This window comes from Tauraco erythrolophus, chromosome 12, assembly GCF_009769465.1.
Source record: "Tauraco erythrolophus isolate bTauEry1 chromosome 12, bTauEry1.pri, whole genome shotgun sequence".
Classification (NCBI taxonomy): Eukaryota; Metazoa; Chordata; class Aves; order Musophagiformes; family Musophagidae; genus Tauraco; species Tauraco erythrolophus.
In genome coordinates this window covers 14,428,769-14,450,393 of record NC_141476.1, presented here as the reverse complement: position 1 = coordinate 14,450,393, position 21,625 = coordinate 14,428,769, and the positions used below count along the sequence as shown (strand labels likewise).

General features: G+C 38.7%; 1 protein-coding gene across 1 annotated transcript in view; it reads right to left on the bottom strand.

Annotated features, from left to right (window-relative positions):
• Window positions 1–21,303, bottom strand: part of TASOR (transcription activation suppressor) — a 34,006-nt gene extending 12,703 nt beyond the window's left edge. The window contains exons 1-15 of the mRNA XM_086618803.1: window positions 20,873–21,303; window positions 13,488–13,633; window positions 12,266–12,358; window positions 11,296–11,368; window positions 10,505–10,596; window positions 9,980–10,138; window positions 8,549–8,676; window positions 7,845–7,876; window positions 7,050–7,155; window positions 6,511–6,614; window positions 6,295–6,398; window positions 5,987–6,059; window positions 5,781–5,855; window positions 3,466–4,182; window positions 1,261–1,703 (exon numbers count right to left, since the gene is read on the bottom strand). Coding sequence (XP_086474929.1) covers window positions 1,261–1,703; window positions 3,466–4,182; window positions 5,781–5,855; window positions 5,987–6,059; window positions 6,295–6,398; window positions 6,511–6,614; window positions 7,050–7,155; window positions 7,845–7,876; window positions 8,549–8,676; window positions 9,980–10,138; window positions 10,505–10,596; window positions 11,296–11,368; window positions 12,266–12,358; window positions 13,488–13,633; window positions 20,873–21,254 — 2,727 coding nt within the window. The 5' untranslated portion in view covers window positions 21,255–21,303. The remainder of the gene's footprint in view (window positions 1–1,260; window positions 1,704–3,465; window positions 4,183–5,780; window positions 5,856–5,986; window positions 6,060–6,294; window positions 6,399–6,510; window positions 6,615–7,049; window positions 7,156–7,844; window positions 7,877–8,548; window positions 8,677–9,979; window positions 10,139–10,504; window positions 10,597–11,295; window positions 11,369–12,265; window positions 12,359–13,487; window positions 13,634–20,872) is intronic.
• Window positions 21,304–21,625: the final 322 nt, after the last annotated feature.

Sequence of the window (21,625 nt, the reverse complement as noted above, 5' to 3'; positions counted from 1 at the left end):
TGTTGCCATTGGGGTTTTTTTTATTTGTTTTTAAGATAATAGTCCAGAACCCATAAAGCATATTTAGTTTCCAAAGACAATCAACTTAGTTTTGCCAATCTGTTCCATCAAGATGAGGGAGACAGCTATCATTAAAAGGAAACATCTCTCATTCAGCTTCTCTAGAGTAACTATTGATGACCCACGTATAAACATATTGCTTAAGATACTTCCTACCAACTCTAAATAGCACATACAGATTGCAATTTGACTACTTTCACTTTCACAAGAAAGCAACAGGCCAAAAAATGTCTTGAAATTATACAGCCTACAACTGACATATTTATTTTTAGTTTGCATTTGGGAGAAGAGGGAAGAATTCTGGGTGCATAAGCTTTGGAAGAGATTGTCTCAACTTAGATCTACGAGGAGCCTGGTCAAAAAAAGGCTCTTTTCTGTCCCCAAGATGAAATTTCATGATCATGACAAGTTGTCATACCCAAACCACCTATCAGATCTATAAGGTTAAAGACTAAGCAGTACACAATCATTAATGGCCTGCCCTGCACCCATTGCTGAGAGAGAATCCATACAGAACAGCAACTATTGCCTTATAATCTGTTTTCAGGAAGAGTAACAGCTAGGCAAAAACTAAGATAAGGAACTCCCAAACCTCTCCTTACTGTGTTCCACGTTCAGTAAGCACCAATGCCCTAGCCAGATCAAGAGTCACCTCAGGGAAGGAGGAAGATGGAAGGCAGTGTGAAAGCTGTTACAGTTAACACTACACCTGTTCCATACAACAACTTCGCAGATTGCTAAAACCACCCACCACCATCAGCACGGTGAAAGGTAGAGGAGCATGTTTCTTTTACAAGAAAGACGACAACTGCAAGGTTTGGTCTCAGCAAACACCAAAAAACATCCTCATGTACAGCACTCAGCAACAGAATGACAGAAGTTCTGCTGCCTATTGCTGGAGCAGCAGCATATGACACTTACTGTAACGTGACTGCGGACGACTGACCATGGTTGCTTTTCCATCTTTCAGGTATTCTTAATTATAATTTTATTACAGAAAGAGTGGACATAAAGATCCAGGAACACACATCTTAAGAGTTATGAAAATAAGCTCCTACTAAACAGAAAAGCTTCTTCACAGAAAAGTTAGTGCTTATCTATGTGTACCTATATAAAAAATCAGATTTTTTTTCATTCAGTCTCATAAATGAAAATAGTACATTCATTATCAGCACCTACGTACCAGGTGGTCTCACTTACTTTTAAACGTAGCGTGTGTTCAAGGCCCACTTCATTAGCTGAAAGCCGCAGATCAACATCGACAGGGTAGGGTAAGCATGCCACGTCAGTTTCCAGTAGCACTGGGCTCTGTGGGTCCTTAAAGTTAACATTTTCAGCCTGAGCTGTATTAGGAAGCCCGTGATCATCTTTGTCCTGTGCTGGAATGGATTCATATTCATATTGTTGTCTCATGTCCTCTTCAATTTCATCAGTGCTTAATCCTAAAGCTTGATTTACAGACCGTGTCAACGACGAATCCAAGTGTCCTGCACCAGCTAGGGTTTCTAAAAGCAGTTTAATGAGGCCATGTGAGTCAGTAACAGCAGGGTTGGATACGTCTTGCTGCCTCAAGTCTGTATCATGTCCACCAAGACCAGTATTATTTGAGAAAACAGAGTGTGGCGAATCCAAGGCTCTTCCCCCTTAAATTTGGGGGAGGAGGGGAAAAGTAATCCATTAGTAAGTTTTAAAATAAAAGTAAAACCAGACATCCCCCCTCCAACACCTACCACATACTCAGTCACTTTTTAGCATCATTCACACAGTACAAATACAGTTATTTTCTTCACAAAATATTTTTAAACAGGTTGATAAAAGGGCAGTTTCTAAAGCTAACAGTCTCACCCAGATAAATAATTACCTTTTTTTAGGTCACTTAATATCACACTATTTTATGTTTTAACAGAAGTCACATACTATGATCTATGTATTTTATGGAAACTCCGTAAAATTCTCCATCACTTGTTGAGAGAAAAATATTAGTTTGAGCAAAATATTTACTTCTCTCCATCCTATCACTGTCGCTCCAGAACTGATGAGTATCTTAATGTTTAACCTCACAAGTTATCTTAGACTAAGAGTAATTCTAAAACTTTATCATGTCTATTTATACTAAAAGTAACTTTAGGACAGATTATTATTCTTCTACTTGTCCTCCTGGATGAATAAATATTTATTCTTCTTGGAAAGAGACAGACCAGACAACTACTTTTAAGTATCTGATGAATGCCTAACTCATTTATCACATATGGAAATATGGAATTAAGTGCTGTTTGACTAATAAAAATCTAATCATGTTTAGATATTTAAGCTCACAATATTTTAGGTAAGATATTTGCAAGACAAATTCCTTTCAGGGTTATATAAAAACATGGAATTCAAACCAGAGATAGATGTTGCTGTTTCGGTACCCTGAAGGAGTTAAGCTAAAATTTAGTTTTCAATGGATACTGTTCTGATTACAGTCAGGTAGAAATGCATTCACATATTTTTTATAACAATCAATGTAAAAAGACCTGAAGGTTCACAGACTACCAAGCTGGAATCCTAAAATCTTAGGATCTTAGCCTACCCTTTGTCTCCTCCATTCACACGTCAGTATGTTTTGACCCTCTCAAAGGGAAACGTATTCCTAAGATCAGCCACTTCACCTTCCAAAGTGATTCATGTACATACAAGAATGACTGGTGCTTGATGTAATTTCCCCTCTTCTTTGTGCCACCCTTCTCCCCAATTTCCCCCCTTCTGAAGGACGCCTGTATAATTGCTTTGATAAAAGGGTTAAGGAAACAGAAATCAAAGACCTTTTTTGGCTGATCTTAAATACCAGATAATATCTGTGATGATCATCTGAGGTTTGGATGTTGATAATTACATGTACAGATAACTCAATCTTAATACTATTAGTTTGTTCCCTTTGTCCCACTACACACATCACTGGCTATTTCAAAAGTTCACTGCGCTCACGCTTAGAAGTTTAATTCTCCCCTTCGATCTAAATTAATTAGGTATTGTATCGGGTATGGAGCCACAGAGAATTACAGCAATGCCTAAAGTCACACTCTGCAAAACACCGTACAATATCACGTCTGCTTAGTACTGTCTTGGAAAGTCTTTGGGCAGTTCCACAGCTAAGGAAACTCTTTGGAAGTCTGCTTTCTTTCCCAAGAGGCAGAACAAAAGCAGCTCCCACGACAAGTCCTGTTAACTTGTCTTCTAGAAAGAGGCAATCTATGTAAAAACAAACTACATCTCCATTGAAAGATCTCAGGCCACTGGTTAAATGAACTACCATGCGTTAAATATCCACAGCACGAAACAAATATTCCATCTATGAAGACTAAACATTAAGTATGCTTTGAATTACAATGTTTAAACAGGAACTCTAAACAAAGGCTGCCTTACCTTCATACTGACAACTATTCTCTGAAGATTCACTCAATTTTAAGTATTTCCGCAAATTTTCAGACTGTTTCTCCAGCTTCCTTTTCAGACCACTTTTAATTCTAGGGTCTTCAGAATCAGAATCTCCACCTACGTTTTTTTTCCTACACTGGATTAAGTTAATAAGCACTTTGAGTCTATCAGGATCATAATCTCCAGAATGAGGCAGTTTTTGCTTGGCAGCAGCGGCTTCATAATTTGCACAAATTCTTCTCCCGCTTCTTGCGTTGGCAAAATCAGAGTCTTCTTCTGTGGCTTCATAATCTGAGATGGGACTGAAATGCTGGAGTTTCCGATTCCTGTCCATCAATTCCTTAGCTCTAGAAACAGGTAGTTGATATGCCTCACAACCAAAAATATAGTTTTGCAAGCAGGGGTCAATATGAGATTTATTTTTTGGAGCAGGATAAAGAATTTTTTTTTCATCCAACCGTGATTCATACCGATATAACACAAATTGTCTATATTTTCCAGGGCCACTACAGCATCTTTTCAAATACTCATTTATATACTTTTCCACAACAGTACTGTAATCTGCAGTAGTGTCTTTACGAGACTGGATTAAAGCAAAATGTAGAGACTGAACAAACTTTGTGAATTCTGGAATGATTTCCTGATTTTCGCGCAATACCATGGTAGTTGAATTTTTCTGTGTTCCAAACGGAACACTTTTTTGTGCTGCCATAGGAGAAAAGGGAATTCACAATTAAAATCAAATCATAAAGCTATAAATAAATGACGACTAATTAGCAATATTCTGTATTATACATATTTGGTGAAATACAGTTTGGAATGATTGTGGAGAAATAACCCAAACGCCAGGAAAGGACTCTTTTTTGTGATGCAACCTGCTTCAAAGCCTACTTAAAAGTCAACCTCATAGTCATGATGAACTGCTCCTTTTTATAATTTTGTGGTAACCTGTATCCTAAATACACATATCAATTCCAATTTACATCACTTTGCTGACCATTCTAGAAGGCAGTCACTTCAAAGGCTTACTAAGGTTTACTAAGAAGCAGTCTACCAGCTTCCTGCAAGATGCAGGGGAAGCATTACTCCTTCCTATGCAATCCCAACGCATTCACTGGGAGGCTTCTAGGCTCTCTGGACCCTTATAAAATGATTCAGTTTAGTAACCCAGCAGAAACCTATAGTTTTTTCCATTCCTTTGCAAAGCAATAGAACTCACTAAATCAAAGAGATGCAACAGCAGCACGTGCCAAGAGCAGGATTTCCCTGTACTAGGAAGCTGTTAGATCCTTTTTCGACATCCTTCTATTTATTTATTCACAGTATCCTCCCTCTTCAAATCACAGACTGAAACTTTTCTCCATTCAAACATTTAAGCACTCTGAAGACTCAAACCAGTGAATAACCTTGTGTCTGACAGAAATCAGAGCTCTCGCGTCTTTGAAATGCCACAGCAGCAAGAACTGGAGTATTTATAAGGAACTGGCATGTGCACACTTTAAATGTCATCTTATATCATATCTCCTCTTACCCAATCTATAACTGACTCAATTTTCACAATTGTTACTTACATAAGAAAAATGTAAAGGGTTTATTAAAATAAGAAGTATAGAGATAACAATCTAGGAACCTGCCAAGACTTCGGAATACGAGCTTCTTTGTAAAAGTGAAATGCCTGGAAAGATCTATGTTTTGACAATATCACTTATAACTCACAGCAGGCCAAAAAGGACTGCATTCTGCTGCTAGTACTATTTACTGCAAATTTCAACTGCAAAAGATTAACTTTGAAGTCTCATGCCAAAGCACTGAAGTTCTACTAAAGCCAAGTCCTTTCAGTTGTGTTTTATTAGCTGGTTGTATCAAATTTTTTTTGCTCAGTTTTTGGTGAATATCCCAATGAAAAAAAAAATATTTACAGGTACATTAAAGACTTTCAGATGTTTTGTCCTTAGTGTTTTGATGGTTAAAGAAAGCCCTCAAACCTTTGAAGCACAATGTTATTACTAATGCATAGATCTCTTGGAATACCAATGTCCAGTTCTACTAGAATATGCAATCAAAAAATTTGAACAAAGTTTTACTTTCTAAAATGTGAACATACAAACCTAAAATATGTAGTGTGATAATTACTTTTGTGAAGAAGTAGACACCTTTTGAACGCCATCACCATGACCATAACCAATGCAAACTGCTACTCCTAGTTTACACTGACAGGCTATAACACTACAAAGTCTTCAACAGAACATGACCTACATTTAAATAAGCACGTACACAACACTCTCAGTAGTGAACAAACTTACCTGAGCTCATTATACCTCTAGGTTCTGGAAACAGAAACAATGCATGTAGCATGCGGGGCCGTCCAGTTTGCTGGTCTAGAACACAAGAAAATAAAATCAGCTGAGGAGAAGATCACTATGTTTCAAAAGTATTCAAAAACCCAACCCCCTAAAAAAAAAATCCACCCCAAAACAACTCAAACCGAAAGAACCCAGAGTATGCATACCGTAAGGGGACATCATTTGCCAAGGAGAAAGAAGAAAAAGAAATCCCCTGTCCAGAAGTAGTTTCACAAGAACCTATTTTAAAGAAAAAAAAAAGTTTAACAATTCAAACAAAGACATTTGCTCATTACGAATACTCTTATTGTCTGTAAGCTAAATTCCATCACAGGTAAAAAAGTGCCCTGATACAATATTTAAGAATATGCCAGCTAAGGAATTCCAGCGAGACCATGGATCTTGTAGTATGCCTCAATTACTAGTTAGTAAAATTATTTTTGAAAACAGAAACAGTCAAATCCATTGCACTCACAAGTTTGTCTTTCTCTAGTTTTTGAAGTAAACCCTCCAAGTGACTACCAGAACGAGACTTCTCCACAACTTCATAAAGGCTACAGTACATGCCGTTCTTCAACACTGACATGATACAAGGGTAGAAAGAGAAGGTTAAGAAAAACAAAACCAAAATTGTAATTCAGAAAACTTTTTTATATTCTGAATTTTAAAAAAGTAAGCTAGAACTATTTACCTTCTTTTGCTCCTACGTAAGTTTCTTTATACAACAATGCTGGTGAAATTTTTTTCTTCAATTGATCAATGCTCACAACTTTTTCAACCTCAAGCTTCTCAGGACTGGAGACGAAGGGTGGGAGGAGGGAGGAGAAAAAATAAAATAAAGACCTCTTTTTTTTCCCTCCATAGTCCCACCCTCACTGACCAAATAAGATCTATCAAATACACACTTTTAAAAATCAGTTCCCTGGACTATCTCATAAGCCAGGGGTATTTGTTCCTGGAAAGGAGCGTGCATCACTTCAAAGGGGGAAAAAAAAAACAAGCCGAAACAAAAATAAACCAAAAAAAAAGAAAGATGCTGACAAGAGTCATGTGCATGAACTAAAAGCAGCTCTGGACACATACAACTCAAGAATCTAGTCTGACACAAAGCATCTAGTCAATGTGTATTTTAGATTTTCCTCTGAATATATCAAAAATTCACCAGTCTCTACCAGAAAGAGTTTTAACACAGCAATGTTTTAAACGTATTCTTTAAATGGTAATACTCACAGCTTGCATGGAAGGAAAGGATACGCTGCTGATTTCAAGGAGACATGGCACAAAAGTTTGCCTTTATTCCAAAGCTGTCCCCTCCATAATGTATAGTTAGATTTATCTAAAATAAAATGAAGACAGACAGATTACGTGAAACCACTTGCTAGGTGGGACTGAAACGAAACAGCAGTAAACAGGTTGCTGAATCTCCAAAAGCAGTTTAGGGAAAATTTCATACTAATACCAGACCAGACAATATTATGTTAAATATTAAGTTAAAAGGTAACAGGAAGGGTGCTTACAATCCTATCTTGTTTTGACTTGCTCGGAGCAAAGTAGAGGAGGCTGGGTGCTACCTGTGCCTGTCTATATAAGCATGCCCTTGATGCCAACATCTGTAGAATGACACCCTCTTTCCTTACCTTAACTGTCAACAACTTTCATACCTATTAATATTTTGCTTGAACAAAGTTCAAAAGAAAAGTAGGATAATATTATTTGAAATGTCAGTGAACAGCAGATTCGGGAACAGAAGTTCTTACTGCATTATAAGTAGAAAAGGAGGGGAAAAAATACTTTTGAGTTTGTTCTGGTAAAAGAAGATACAGAGTAAGGTGTCTGTTCGATGATCCAGTACCAGAAAGAGGTGCCTGCAATCACCATGGTACAGGATAAAACTCAGGTAAGGTACACAGTCCGCATAACGAAGCGATCACTCTGATTAAAGATAAGCAAAACTATATTGGGGAAAAAAGTCCAAAGCCTTCCATGCTTATATCATAAAAGCAATACATTTCAATTCACTCTTACCTGTGCTTCTATCTGTGTTGAAGCTGTTTGATCTAACGAAAAAAAAAAAGAAAGAATAACTAAGTTGAGACAGAAACTTCTGGCTACTATATTTTACATTGAGGGTATTTTATTAGTCTAACAAAATAGCAACACTGATAATTCACTCTCTAACCTCCAGCTATCACTGCTGCAGCATCTTGTGCTATTTTAGGTATCTTGATAACTATTTTTAGCACCACATAGCACAGTCCCATCTGGATGTCTTCCTCTCCACACACATATCGTATTGTATTTGTCATCAACTACCCATTTAGATATTCCCGCCACAAGCAATAAGACGACACCAGTGAAAAGTTCAGTGACAAAGTATGCAGAACATTTTTTTAGAATACCAAGCAAGATAATGCTGTGAACATTTTTATGTCTGTGAATTTCCTCAGTTAAGCAAAAAAATCCACTTTATACAGGGATTCCACCTAGGCAGAAGGTGAGCAGGAGAAAAGAGCAGCAGAACTGCTTCCTACTGGGGCCAGCCTGCTGCATAAAAACAATTTTGTCCCCTCTTGCTCTGCATTCGAAGTATTTATTACGCTAAGGCCCTGTGGCCTGTCCATTCATTCCAGCACTAAATCCATTCACCTATATCGATGCTCAGCTACTGCCAAGAGCTACGAAATCTCCATGCTGCATGCGGTCCTTCCAGAACTCGTTTCCTGGCTTACCTTGATGGGGGCAAGAATTTTGGTACGTGCACCATTTCATCTTTGTAAGTAAACGAAACCACAGCGTAAGGACAAACATGTCTTGGTCTTCGCCTTATCCCATCAAAGCCATATTCATAAAAATAGTACTAGAAAAACAAGTAAACACAATGTTAAACTGTAAGTCTGGTAAAATGTATTTTGCAAATATACTAACAATCCTTCTTCACTGAAAGTCACAGGAATAGCTTACCAAATATACCTCGTGATTAATTACTTAAAAAAAACAAAGGGAGTTTGTTTGAAACCCATTATGCCAAACAATAACTGGTATATAAAACAAGTTGTAAGTTTCCATAATAAATCACACATATTCCTTTTACCAACAGCCTGTTTCTTCAAAAGCTGATACCTCAAATAAGGAAGCTTTTAAATTCTGTTCTCATATGTACTTTATAACACAATCAATTAAGGTAATTTTTTCCACTTTCTCCTCGTTCCTTCATCAAACACTGACAGGATGGACACTACCCCAGGAGCTAATCAAGAATGAAAAAATAATTTTGCAACATTTATTTGAAAGCATATTCTTGATGATGTAAGGGATAATTAACAACAACAAAAAAAACACATTCACTGAGGAGAGTAAATATTGCTATGAGTTTTGGAGTCCATCCTTAGTCCAGTCACAAAATTCTGAGGATAAAGAAAAACGTCAAATAAGGAAGGTGGTCTGTAATAAGAAATGAAAACACGCATTCATTTTCTAGACATCTGATTCAGTGCCCAGCTCTGATCTACACAAGTCAAAAGAAGCAGTAATACTGAAGAGAACGCTTTCAAGTAAGTATCCTGACATCTGTGCACTTGATGGAATAATCTGACTGCAACAGATTACTGCAGTAACAGAGATGGAACAGGTGGAGGAACAGAGATGCTTGGAACCAATTCCATTTTCTCCTCCCTTACCATCTCCAAACCTGAGCACTGGGAAACAAAAAAAAAGAAATAAAAAAGGGAAAAAAGAAAAAAAAAAAGGCAGAAAAACGTTCTTTCCTAGGCAACGTTTCCCCTTTTAAGAGTCCATGTCAGTGCCCACTAGCCAGTTCTACTTTTACTCTACAAACTCCCTATATTATCTCCTCTCCTCCCCAGCTTACATTCTAGTCCTCACGTACATTCCCTAGCTATTTCCCATTCCACCTACATCCTAATCTGAAGATCTTCTCCATCAGGTCCAGGTATATAGAACGGAAACAGAAGAGGCTGATGTTATCCTGTAATTTCTAATACAAACACCTGTGGGCTACTGCTAAACATACACCAGACTGCAGCTTTACAGGTCATGCTCAGTGTTCATTGTATCTTCAGTGATTTTTATCTCCATCACTTCAAAGTTCTGTTTATAACATTCTTATGTGAGAAGTTAACACATGCTCAGCTTTCCTCTACCTGAGTAAGTTCGTAGGCTCGATAAGCCAACAAGGAGGTCACTTTATTTGCATTCTTTGAAACATGACATTCATGCTTTGGCGTTGGATCGAACGCACTCTTTACTGTTGATTCCATTGCTTTCATACCAATGTGGTCATATATGCCTTTCATTTTTCCCTGTAATAAAGCAGAAGAATTGTAAGCATAAGCTTTTCTTGAAAACTGATAAAATGCTTCAAGTACCAAAGTAAGAGCAGGGAAATGAAAACAGGCCATTAAAAAAGCAGTACATTAGTTTCATTAGTACATTTATAGCAGTACCTTAGTTTCATACTTGCAAAGAAAACACGACATTTTCACTTTCTATAAAAATGCATTATGCTTTACTTAAGCTCAGTGTCAACACTGGACTGTAAATCTGGTAGGGTTCCAGTTTCTCTACGAACAGATAACTATGTAAACGGGAGTGCAGTATGTTAGGTTACAACCACCTTCATTTTATCAGTAAGCAATATAATTTAAAAACAATTAAGACAAATTTACCTTTATTATTTTAAAAACAATCAGATCTCCAGTTGCTCCAGCTTCTAGAGGATTAGGCTGCAATAAATCAGCATACCTGGAGATATATACACCTAGACGAGTATAAAAAAGCAAACACATTATGCTGAATGTTAAAACATTAAAACAGTAAAAACTGTTTTGTTTTTGTCCTACACCTTTGATCCCCACCCTCACATCTGTTCTGCTTTCAACATTCATACTGGTATCTCTGTATCACGCTACTCTTATAGGATGACAAAATTATTTCTTAATTTTCCATTTGAAAAGCTTTGCAAAAGGCATTTTGCATCTTGCACTTTCAAATCTAATACCTTGCGACTCTTCCAAGTCTCCGATTTATCTACGCTTTTCTTGGATTTGTGGATTCAAGAACTTTAGTTCTATCTACATCAATACTAAGCTGAGCTACTATTTCCACGAGGTATTTCTGAATGCGTATACATACATAGATGTATGTACAGAGAGCCACACAGTCATAGATTACATAGTTCTTTGGCCTCCAAATTTTACTGGGAAGACATGATATCTTGGTTTGACTTCAGCCAAAATGAGAATTAGGTCTTCCTTTTAGGAAAAGAATTTAAACAAACTAGTCAAAAACAGAGTTACAAAATAATGTTCTTATGTCAATCTACTTTTCTAAAAATACCTAGCTGTGATGTCCCTGCAATAAGAGACAGAAAGAGAACTGAAAGTTTACACAACTACATCACATGATCTGCCAATTCATACTGACTAATACCAGGACACATGAATGAAAAGATAGTTACCCATGGAAGGGCTGCCGAGAATTGTTATTTTGGAGTGGCCCACCTGCAATCCCTTTTCACATATGCTTTGGATCTGAAGAGAACAGACTTTTTTTAAGCAAGTCTATCAGGAAAACCAGAATATGACCAGCACAAACAGTGAGAAACAACAAATACAGAATTTTGATTGAGCTAAAAAAACAAATCCCAAAACCAAACCCCAAAAAACCCTTACAAACAAAATGGCCCCGAGGTAAGACTAGTCTGAATTGCTATACAAACTGTTCAACTATGCAAGTCAAACACCCAGTATGAAGCAGTTACACAGACTCACCCATACCTTAAAAGAAAACCAGCCTCCCTATAACCTTAAACACACTTTAAGAACATTGCTTGCTTTTAATACACAAAGCAGAGGTAAATGTGCCAAATGATCGATTACTTAAGAAATCTTGGCTCTGTAATACCAGAAAAAAGCATGGAAATTCTCTTTCCATCACTTTCATTAAAGACATAGGACCAATGAAGAGACACAGAATATAAGGTCCATTTTCTAATATTACAGATTACCTTCTCCTTAAGGTAACCTCTTCTTGACTCAAAAACAAAAAAAAAAAAACCCAATTGCAATGAAAACGTGACATTCCTTTTCAGTTACAAAAAAAACAAACACAAAACCAATAAAACCCCACATGCCATCCCAAAAATCTATCCTTTAATTTATAAATCAGAGCCTAAACCAGAGAACATACTTTACAGAGACGTGTAAATGGAGCACCTTAAATAGCAGAGAATAAAGGATTTAAACAGTGATGCAATATCGTTATCTCTTTTCCATCCTTCTACACCTCCCAGTACTGAATTTTGCAAAAATAACTTAAAGATTAATAAGTGTGTCCATAAAAACACAGTTTAAAAAAAACAAAAACAAAAACAAAAATCTCAACTGGAAAGAAGAGAAAGCATCCTATATGCAGTTTTGTTGTCTTACCTGAGGTCGATCAACCATCAGAAACGCATAGTTTTCAGAAAGCTCTTTTTCTAAGCGACCATCAAATTTCAGCTCTCTGCGTTTTTCTGTAAACTATTATAACAGAAAGTTCTTAACACATGCGGACAGATTACTGCTGTCACATTCAAGTGTCAATGTTTTAAGGCCCCGTCTATGTTAGCAGATCCAAGTGTACAAAAATAATAAAGAGATAATTTGAATGAGACTATAGTATGTTAAAATTAAATTTAAACAACGTTATACCTATGGGAAAAATCATTGGCTTAATCTGCCCAAAGATTTGTTTGGGTTTTTTTAAGGAAGAGACACTCTTCAAACCTGTGCACTAATGTTCTAGTGTTATCTTTGTAGCCTAACTACCTAGAAGCATGTTTTTCATATCATCTTTGAAATTCCAGAAATAAGTCTTTTTCTCTTTTTAGGAGACAGATCATCATCTCTTACGTCATGCATGTACTTTTGCAGTTACCCCTCAATGCTACTGAGGTGGTTTTCATCAGTCACAAAACTCCTTAGCTGTAACCATGAATCATAAATGTTATAAAAAGCAGGAAAAAAAAGGCTTCAGAGTTTACCTTATAATTTCAAGATAATAATTACAGCAAACCAATTATACATTCTACTACTCCATCCATGAAATTTCTTGACACTGCAACTGAAAACTAATCTGCGTTATGAAAGAAAGGCAAGGCTGGATTTAAGAGACACCACATGAGGTACAGCAGAAGTGCTTCAACCAAGCTGCTCCACTTACTAGTTCAAGTAATCAATTTTATGAGGTACTTCTTGGAAAACAACAAAATTACAGAGACCACGTAAACTTAGTATCAGAAAAATATTTTAATCTTGAGGTTCACGGGAAGCACTTTCAAATACGACACTATAACATGCTTCCAGGTTATTAAAAATACACAAAAATTAAGAAAATTTTTGAAAACTAAAAACGCACAGAAATGTGGTGCCAAATATAATTTTTCTTTTAGTCTTTTTTGAGTACCTAGCAGGCAAGACTCTATGTCTATGCAGTAACAAACTTGCTTGAAAAATAGCTGCTTTTATTTCGGGGATACAAGTTCGCAATTAAATAATCAAGCACTTAAGTAGAAAATAATCTCTAGGTCTTTGCCTGTAGACTCAGAAAAACATTAAGTTTCATTTGACTTGTACCTTATTCATAAGGAGAAGCCACAAGCATACTCACTTCCTTTTCCAACAGCTCACTATGAACTAAGCTGGCTTTCTTGTAATTAAAATTGGACACTGAACTTCGTTCCAGGTAAGATGAATGCAGAATCTTCACAATATCCTCAAATTCTCGAGAGCCTACAGCTACTGGCTGAAAGAGTGCTATAAAAGAGAAGAAATAAAATAATGAGCTCCAGAATACATCTGAAAAAATTACAACATTCTCCAGCTCTTTGACAGTTTATGCACAAAGACAAACGGTTCATGATTCAATTTAGAATACAAAGCACCTAAAATATTGAAAAAGATGGAATTTAGACTAGAAAGTTTAAGTTAAAGCCTCCTAGAATTATAGCATCTTAAAAACCAAACAAAAATCACGTTTCTTTATGCTTTTTCAATATTACTCCTGAACAGCTAGTTCTCACAAGTTAATAAAGGAAGCACCTCAAATCTGAATTGACCCTTTGAAAACATCTGATACACATTGCAAACCACTGTAATTAAAGTTTCAGAACCTTAATTAGACTAATTAGCTTTTAAATAAGAACGAGGAACAAATTGTTGTAATAAAAACCTCACCAACAGTTTCATAACTTAGCCTCTCTTTAGAACCGTTAGAGTTTTTTTTGTTTGTTTGCTTATGGTAATTAGGCTAAACATGAATAAATTCAATACTGCCTTAAGTAGCCAAATAAGTTCCTACTATTAAAAACCAGGCTGCCTGTGTTAACGCTTCATGATCTTATCCCTCACGATAACTGCTTGAAAAGGAAGGCCCTTCCTCTGTTGTTGTACAAATTCACCAAGGGCAAACCTTTGTCCCAGTTCCCTCAGCAAAGTGTTCATCTCCCCACGCTGATTTACTTGGATTTGGGTACCGAAAGCGACCAAACTCCTCAGAAGAGCAACCCGAGAACCTCTCAGCAGAGAATGTGACTGCAGCTTTTGAGTAATGTCTAGGAAAATAATCCTTCTGGAGGAACTGAACTAGTTCAGTACATCAAGTGTTTTTCTCCCTGGGGTAACTTCCAAAACACTCAGAGAAAGCACAGTATTTTTGTGGTATTTGCAAACTTCAGACACAAAGAACTCCCAACGGATATTTCTGAGATTGCTTTTGCTGTTTTTGTAGGAGGGCCTATTTTTCCCCACCAAAATAAACCGTCGAACCACCACCACCTGAAATCACTAGAAGTTACAACAGTTAGGAATGAACTACCATAGTACTAGTCTCACATAAAAGACAATCTATCATTATGCTAACAGCAAATTAAATCTAATTACATCTTTAGAGTGTATCTCCAACTTCATTAAATAATATGGTAGTAGATTTAGATAGTAATCTTCTCCTCATCTGCAGGAAACATGCACTGCCTTAGCCTCAATACGAAACAAGTGTTCTAAATGAAAACTGAACTGTTTTGCGTTATCCAGTAAAAGCTGCATTCACACACCCCCTTCATCATGTGACACCACATCCGCAAACTAAAGCCAAGCAACGATTTCAACACTAGCAACAATGAACATGTGACTTTTACAGAGTGGAAGTTACCAAAGCGATTAAGAAATTGTTCTTATATAACACCCTTTTTAGTAATCATGCCTTTGTTCTTGAAAGGCTGACAGCAACACGGGGGGAAAGATCATCAGAAGTAAATGGAATTCTCAACTTAGTATTACTAAGATTGAATGCACTTGTACTGAAGAAACACTTACTAGTAAAATACAAAACAAGCCTACTATAGATACACACATCCTGTCCCACGCCACCCCCAAACACCCCTTGGATCTTTCTGACAAGGAGTTATTAAACCCGAGTGGTGTAGTGCACGAGTTTCACACATTGCCTGCTCCTCTTCTGTCTAAAAGGCAGAAAGTTACCGACACCAGTGTCCAAATTTCCCATTTCCTTAACAGTGATTACTGTACCCCACCCCTTCTCCCTCCTTCCCCCTAGAAACACATACTCAAACCCACCCTGTGTCTTCCACCTCGAGTCCAGGCAAATAAAAAACTCTACAGGACTAGCTAGAAAGAGCAAGCACAAACTATACACAATGTCTTGCCTACTTCCCAGATGCAAATCTAGGAAGAGGCATATTATTACATCAATTAAGATCCCACCATCCAAATACTGTCGACTATGTTCCCATTGGTGTTGAAGTGTCTCCTGCTTTGTGGAAAGCTCTGACGAGTGAGCTGAGGCAGGTGCCCACCAACAGCAAGTCCCCCTGTTCTTCAGTTCGGGAGAACCTACACAAAGTACTGTACAATTAGCTCTCAACAGATAGATGGAAGAGCTCTACCTAACGCCTTAAATTATGGAATACAGCAAATTAGAGATGCTTTTAAAGACCACTGCATTTTTTTCTTCAATTTCTTAGCAGAGAACTGAAAGTATGCTACTATTGTTACTTATTAGTCAAGAATATATATACTTTCTTGTACTTCATCAAATTTCTACCCCAACCAACCATCATCTAAGTTCACCAGAGATAGTACTGAAGTTAGAAGAAGGGCTGTTGCTGCCTTTATAGTAAAGACAGACCAAAATTGCAATATTTAAACTACTTGGGCAGCAATGTCACTTTTGAGACTCCAATTTTTCAATTTGAGAACATACAGAACATTAAAACTATACTGATTCCACCTAACAGATCACATCAGTGCAAGAACAAGACCTTACATCCGCCTTTTAGTAGGAAAATGCTTAATAATCCAAAAACTTCACAGTCAAGTCTTTCCTTTGATGTGCACTGCTCACTTGAAGTGAACAAGAACAGCAACTACACACATAATCCTGCCTTAGTTTACTATATGCACAAATTAAGAGTGATTGGCTTCATGAGCAGTTATTGACTGAGAAAAAAGGAACATGAATTAAATTTGTTGAATACATAATCCTTACAGAACTGACACACTACTTATGTTTCCAATGGGACTTACAAACATGAAATTTTATCCTCTCTGCCTGACACCTCTTCATATATGGCAGTGGCAGACAATCCACACTTGGTCTGAAAACCAGACAGCACCCACTAAGCATTTATTCCTCAGGGGCAGTCTGCTAGTTTTCTATCTATTGCATTCCATTTGTGAGTTGCTAAATGATGAGAAAAATCTGGTAAACTGACTGCAAGACAGTATTGTAATGGTAAAGTAAAAAATTAAGTCACTGAGCTTTGAATTTCAGCTAAATTACCCTATACAACAGTACAAAAAAAAAAATTAAGAGTGCATGGCGTGTTTTTTTCCTTGTTTGAGCATGACTCTTCAAATACACTAATCACATGCTTCATGACAGGCTCTAATCCACTTTCACAGATTTTCCAGCACTTGAGGCACTGCAGGCTTCAGCTTCTTGCTAAAATCCCAAACATTATCTACTGAGGTAACTAGCAATTTGTCATCTAAGCACTAAAGGGCAGCTACTTTCTAAAAGATTAAGGTCACTATAGAAGGGCCTGTACCTCACCTAACAATGGAGTTCAGAAGCAAGGAAAAACCTGAGAAGTATAAACTAGACCTTCTACAGCAGTCACCAAATCCTATGTCCACAGGCAAATGAAGAGATTATGAAGCTTATCTCCAGTCCTGTACCACTTCAAAGACCAGTAGTGTGTGCATGTGTACTTCTTGTGCTCACTACACAAACCTGATATGGAGACGCTGCACCTTTATTGGACCCGTGTCATTTAAACAGTCAATTATGTACGGACTGACCTGCAGTATCCTTGTAACACGTACAGGTCAAATACTGTGGTTTCTGCAAGCTCGTTCTGCAGCACTAAGTATAAATACTGGTTTTGTTTAGTTTTTACCCAGTGTATTAGAACATATGCAAGTATTTTTAGGTGGAAACTAAGATTAGCTAATACCTAGTCTAGGGACAGACATTAGACTGGATATTCAGATGCACACAATTCCCTACAGGCTTTAAGTTTCTCTTTCACAGCTGCCCAATGATTCAATTTGAGAAAACTGAGTTTGACGTTACTGGGTTTGTGTTGGTTTAGGTTTTTTTGTTTTCAAGTCAGAATGTGACGAAGAGGAAGACAGAGACATTCTCTTTAAGGAATCCTGAACTAACTTTCAAGTGAAAATAAGTAAATGGCTTATCATCAGGTAAGTTGGCAGAACGCTGGCACTCTTCACAAACAAGTGCTCCTGCTACAAAAACTCCACTGAGAAGCATCATTTTCTTTAAGTCTTCATTTTTTAAGACTAAGACCAAAAATCTGTGGTGGTGGTGAACTATGATGTTGTTTGTTACTTAGGTGATTTTTTCAGCCCAAGATGTCTTTTGCTCTCAAAAAGTCTAAGTCGTTGTCAAGTTCAAGTATTGCTTAACGAAATCCCCATGTAGAAACAGCAGGTAGCAAACAGCGCCTCTACTGAAGATGTGGAAAATGAGAAGACAAAAGGCAAGGCAAACGAAACATCAAATACTATTAAGTAGAAAAGGGACAACTTAGTCCTCCAAGCAAGAAGCACTAAGACTTTCATGGACAAAAGCAAGACCTCTTTTCCCCACTCGGCCTAAGAAATAGCAGTCATTTGTTAACTTGGTAGACTATGGAAATAAACATCCAACATTTATCAACAAGCAACCCCTTACGTTATTGGCTGCTACTTGAGCATGTTTTTTGGAATTGCCTTTTGGTATGTGGACCACTTATGGAGTTCAGTAAGTCAAAAAATGCCCTTCCAGTGCTTTATCTTGAAAATTTGTTTTCCTCTTCCTAGTAAACAAGGATCTTTTAAGTTTCAGGCAGACCTGGACACCTGAGAAGATCTGACAATGAAACTGGAAGAGACCGTGATAACTGGCTATAATACTAAGACCAAACAAAAAATATATAAGCTACTCAAGAGAGCATAACACCATTACTAAACTGTATGTACCAAGAAAAGAGGAACTTTCAAGGCAGTTTTAGTTTAGTAGTAAAACAAACGTATGCACATGTTAAAAAAAAAAAATCTCAGAGCCAACCTTTTTTAGTTTGGTTTCCTGAATTCTTCCGCTAGGAAAAACAAAAAGGAAATCAGAAAAAAGATTCTGTGGTAACTAATCATGGTTAGTTTTAAGAAGCATGTTTCCTCCAGATGTCTTTCTCCACATTAACAAGATTCTTTCTGCTGACTTGCAGTCTCTCAGTCTCCAAATTGAAGTGGAGATAAATTCCAGAAAGGCTAAATAAGCAGCTAAGTCCTAAGTTTTCCAGGATTTGCCCGTTTTGCAGATTCATTTTTAATTGCTTCACAATCAAAAATTGTTCCCAAAACACATTTTGGTGTTAAAAGAAAAACAAACCACAAAAAACCCTAACCCTATCCAAATAACAAAGCCATCCTGTACAAATTTTATAGCTTGTACATGACAGATCAGTCTTCATAATCAAGACAGCAGTTATCTCTCAGGATGGTATGTCCTGGAATAACATGGAGATTTATGAAAGCAAGAAAACTAGGACAATTCCAATACAAAGAAGGATGGAGGAAGCTTCCACGTCTATTGGTTCATGCTGGAATTTAGAATCTAGCCAAGAGAGCTAGTGGGATAGATGATACTCTGATTATCTTGTAATTTAGCAAGATGTATTTGAACACCTGTACTACGCAAGTTGTAAGCATGTGCCACTACAATGTCGGACATCCATGTACGGCTGATCTTCTAGTTTAGTTCTAGACAGGATTTAATCGCACCATTTCTCAAATGCCAATACCGATAGCAATTTGGTTGTCCTCAAAGATCACGCTGGCGGTTTCTAAACTAGCCAACTTTTGCCAGTCTTGCCTACAACACGCTCTCTCAAAGCAGGTTTCCAACCTGAAGACTTCAGGTTGGCAGTACGATTAAAATGCTCCAGAAGCGTTCTGCAAGCTGAAAGGGAAAGAAAAAAAAGACAAGTACACTAAAAAGTAAAGCCTTAAGAATGGGTTGAATGACCTTGACATGAGCAAACAAATTTCAGAAGCAGGGTAAGAATGGCTTCTCCTTCTACCCCAAAAAACACAGAAGTCTGATGTTTGAACTACATATTCTAAAACTTTTTACACACTGTAGGAGATGGTTCTGCATAGGCAAATGATGAATTAGATGACCCAAACAGGTATTTTGCAGGTTTCCATTCACATTGGAATCAAATGCTAGAGAAGAACTCCAAATGTCTATGGTTAAGTACTAAACATTTCTGAGAGATATTTAAAGGTGTTCAAACGTAACCACACTCGGCTCTGACATATGGAAGCACAAGAGGCATCATGTTTTATCCAGACATTTTTCTGTCAGATGAATGGTTAAGACTTTTTTTTTTTTTTCTGAATCGACCCAGTCCTTTTTACAACTAATCTCTGCCAGATTTGTAATCCCCCTCGAGGGGTGGCAATGGGAAAGAAAAGGAAGAAAAGGAAAAAGGGGACATCACTGCCAAAAATGAAAGGAGGGAAATGGAAAGGCTGGATAATGAAATAAACCTACCTTCATCTCTTCCTTACAGAGGAAAAGCATTTCAAGAAGTTAGATGTTAGACTCTTCTCTGAAGAACGAGAAGCCTATGCAAACACGTATTTTTGTGATAGATACTAAGTTACTGACCCCAAGCTGCAAAAGGTCAAGAACTGATAGAAGTTTCAGAGAGGGAATAGGACATGTCTTCAACACCACTTAACAAAATCAAGGATAAACAGAAGCCAATGGAGTCTCACGAAAAGCAAGAAATGCCACAGGCTTTTAGAAAAAGAGTTACTCGGAAACCAAAAAACAAACCCTGGACGCCTGGAAGACGAATGCTTCCAAGGCGAGGCACGTGAACATGGGATGATCACTTCCTCCCTGCGAAATAAGGAACTTGCAGTAGATAAGAAGAGTCTTCTGCGTCACATCAACGAAGAACAACTCTGCTCAGTGTCTGCTAGTCTACCCTAAACAGGATTACACCCTTCTCTTGCAGAGAGGAGGTTGGAGGGAGAGGAAAGCGAACCATCTTCTCCGCGTGTCTGTGTCCCAGAGAACCATCTTCTCTGCATGCGACTGCGTCTCCAGAAGCAGAGCCAGGATCAATGCTCAAGCCCACCCTTGATTGCATCCAGCTTTTCCGTCCTTTTAAAGCAACGGTCTGAAATTCAAGCTGAGTTTTGTTTTTCGTTTTTTTTCCTCCTCCTTGTGACAAAATAAAAACGAGAAAGAAAAGAGAGAGGGGTAGGGAAAGAACGTAAAAACCTCTGTGACACTAAAAATCCTACCCCCAGCAGCCTTGCTAGTCCGGGCCGTGCCACAGCCTCCTCCACACCCGCAGGATTCTGCATGCAGCTGTGTGAGGTGCACAAAGAGCCTGTCTAATGAATAAGATGAAGAGAGGAGTGAAGGAGAGAAGGAAGGGAAAGGGAAGGAACAACCTTTCTTTTCTCTGCTCTTCCTGGGGATCTGAAAGTTCCTTCTAACAGGCAGGTCTTCTGGGGGCTTAAGGAGAGGGGGCGGCCCCCCCGACACAGCGCTGGGCGGCTGCTGCTGCTGTTCATGTGCCGCTGAGGTGCTGCTCCTGCGCTGGCTGCTGCTAGAGATGCTGAGGTGTGGGGGGACCGTGTCCTCTGCAGCAGCAGCAGCCGCCAGCAGCGCTTCCCCAGCGCTACTGCTCTCAGAGCGTCCGCCATTTTGTGTGCTGTCCTCAGCGGCTCCCGCTCTGTTACTCTCCGCGCCGAGGCCCACGCTGGTCTTCTCCGTCCGCTGAGGCTGCTCCGGCTCCATCTCGCCAGCACTGGGGATCGCGGCGTCCGCCATTCGCTCCTGTCGCCGAGAAGCGAACACGATAGTCCCCCGCCGACCTACCCCTTCCCGGGCGCCGCGCACCGCCCGCCGCCGTTATGGCTCCCCCTCCGCCCGCCCGCCTTATGGCAGCCCTCCGCCCCCTCCCGGCGCTCTAACATGGCGGCAGCGCGGACACAGGGGGCGGGGCCAGAGCGCGCGCAGCTCAGCCAATCCGCTCGCGGCACAAGTTACAAATAGAGGGCACGCCCGCCCCGGGGGGCGCTGCCAGGCGCGCGTGCGAGCGCGCGGCGGCCGCTGCGCGGGGCGGGGGCTGCGGCCGTTGAGCCGCGTTTAAAATGGTGGCGGCCCCCGCGCCGCCGCCGAGCGGGCGAGGCCTCGGGCTA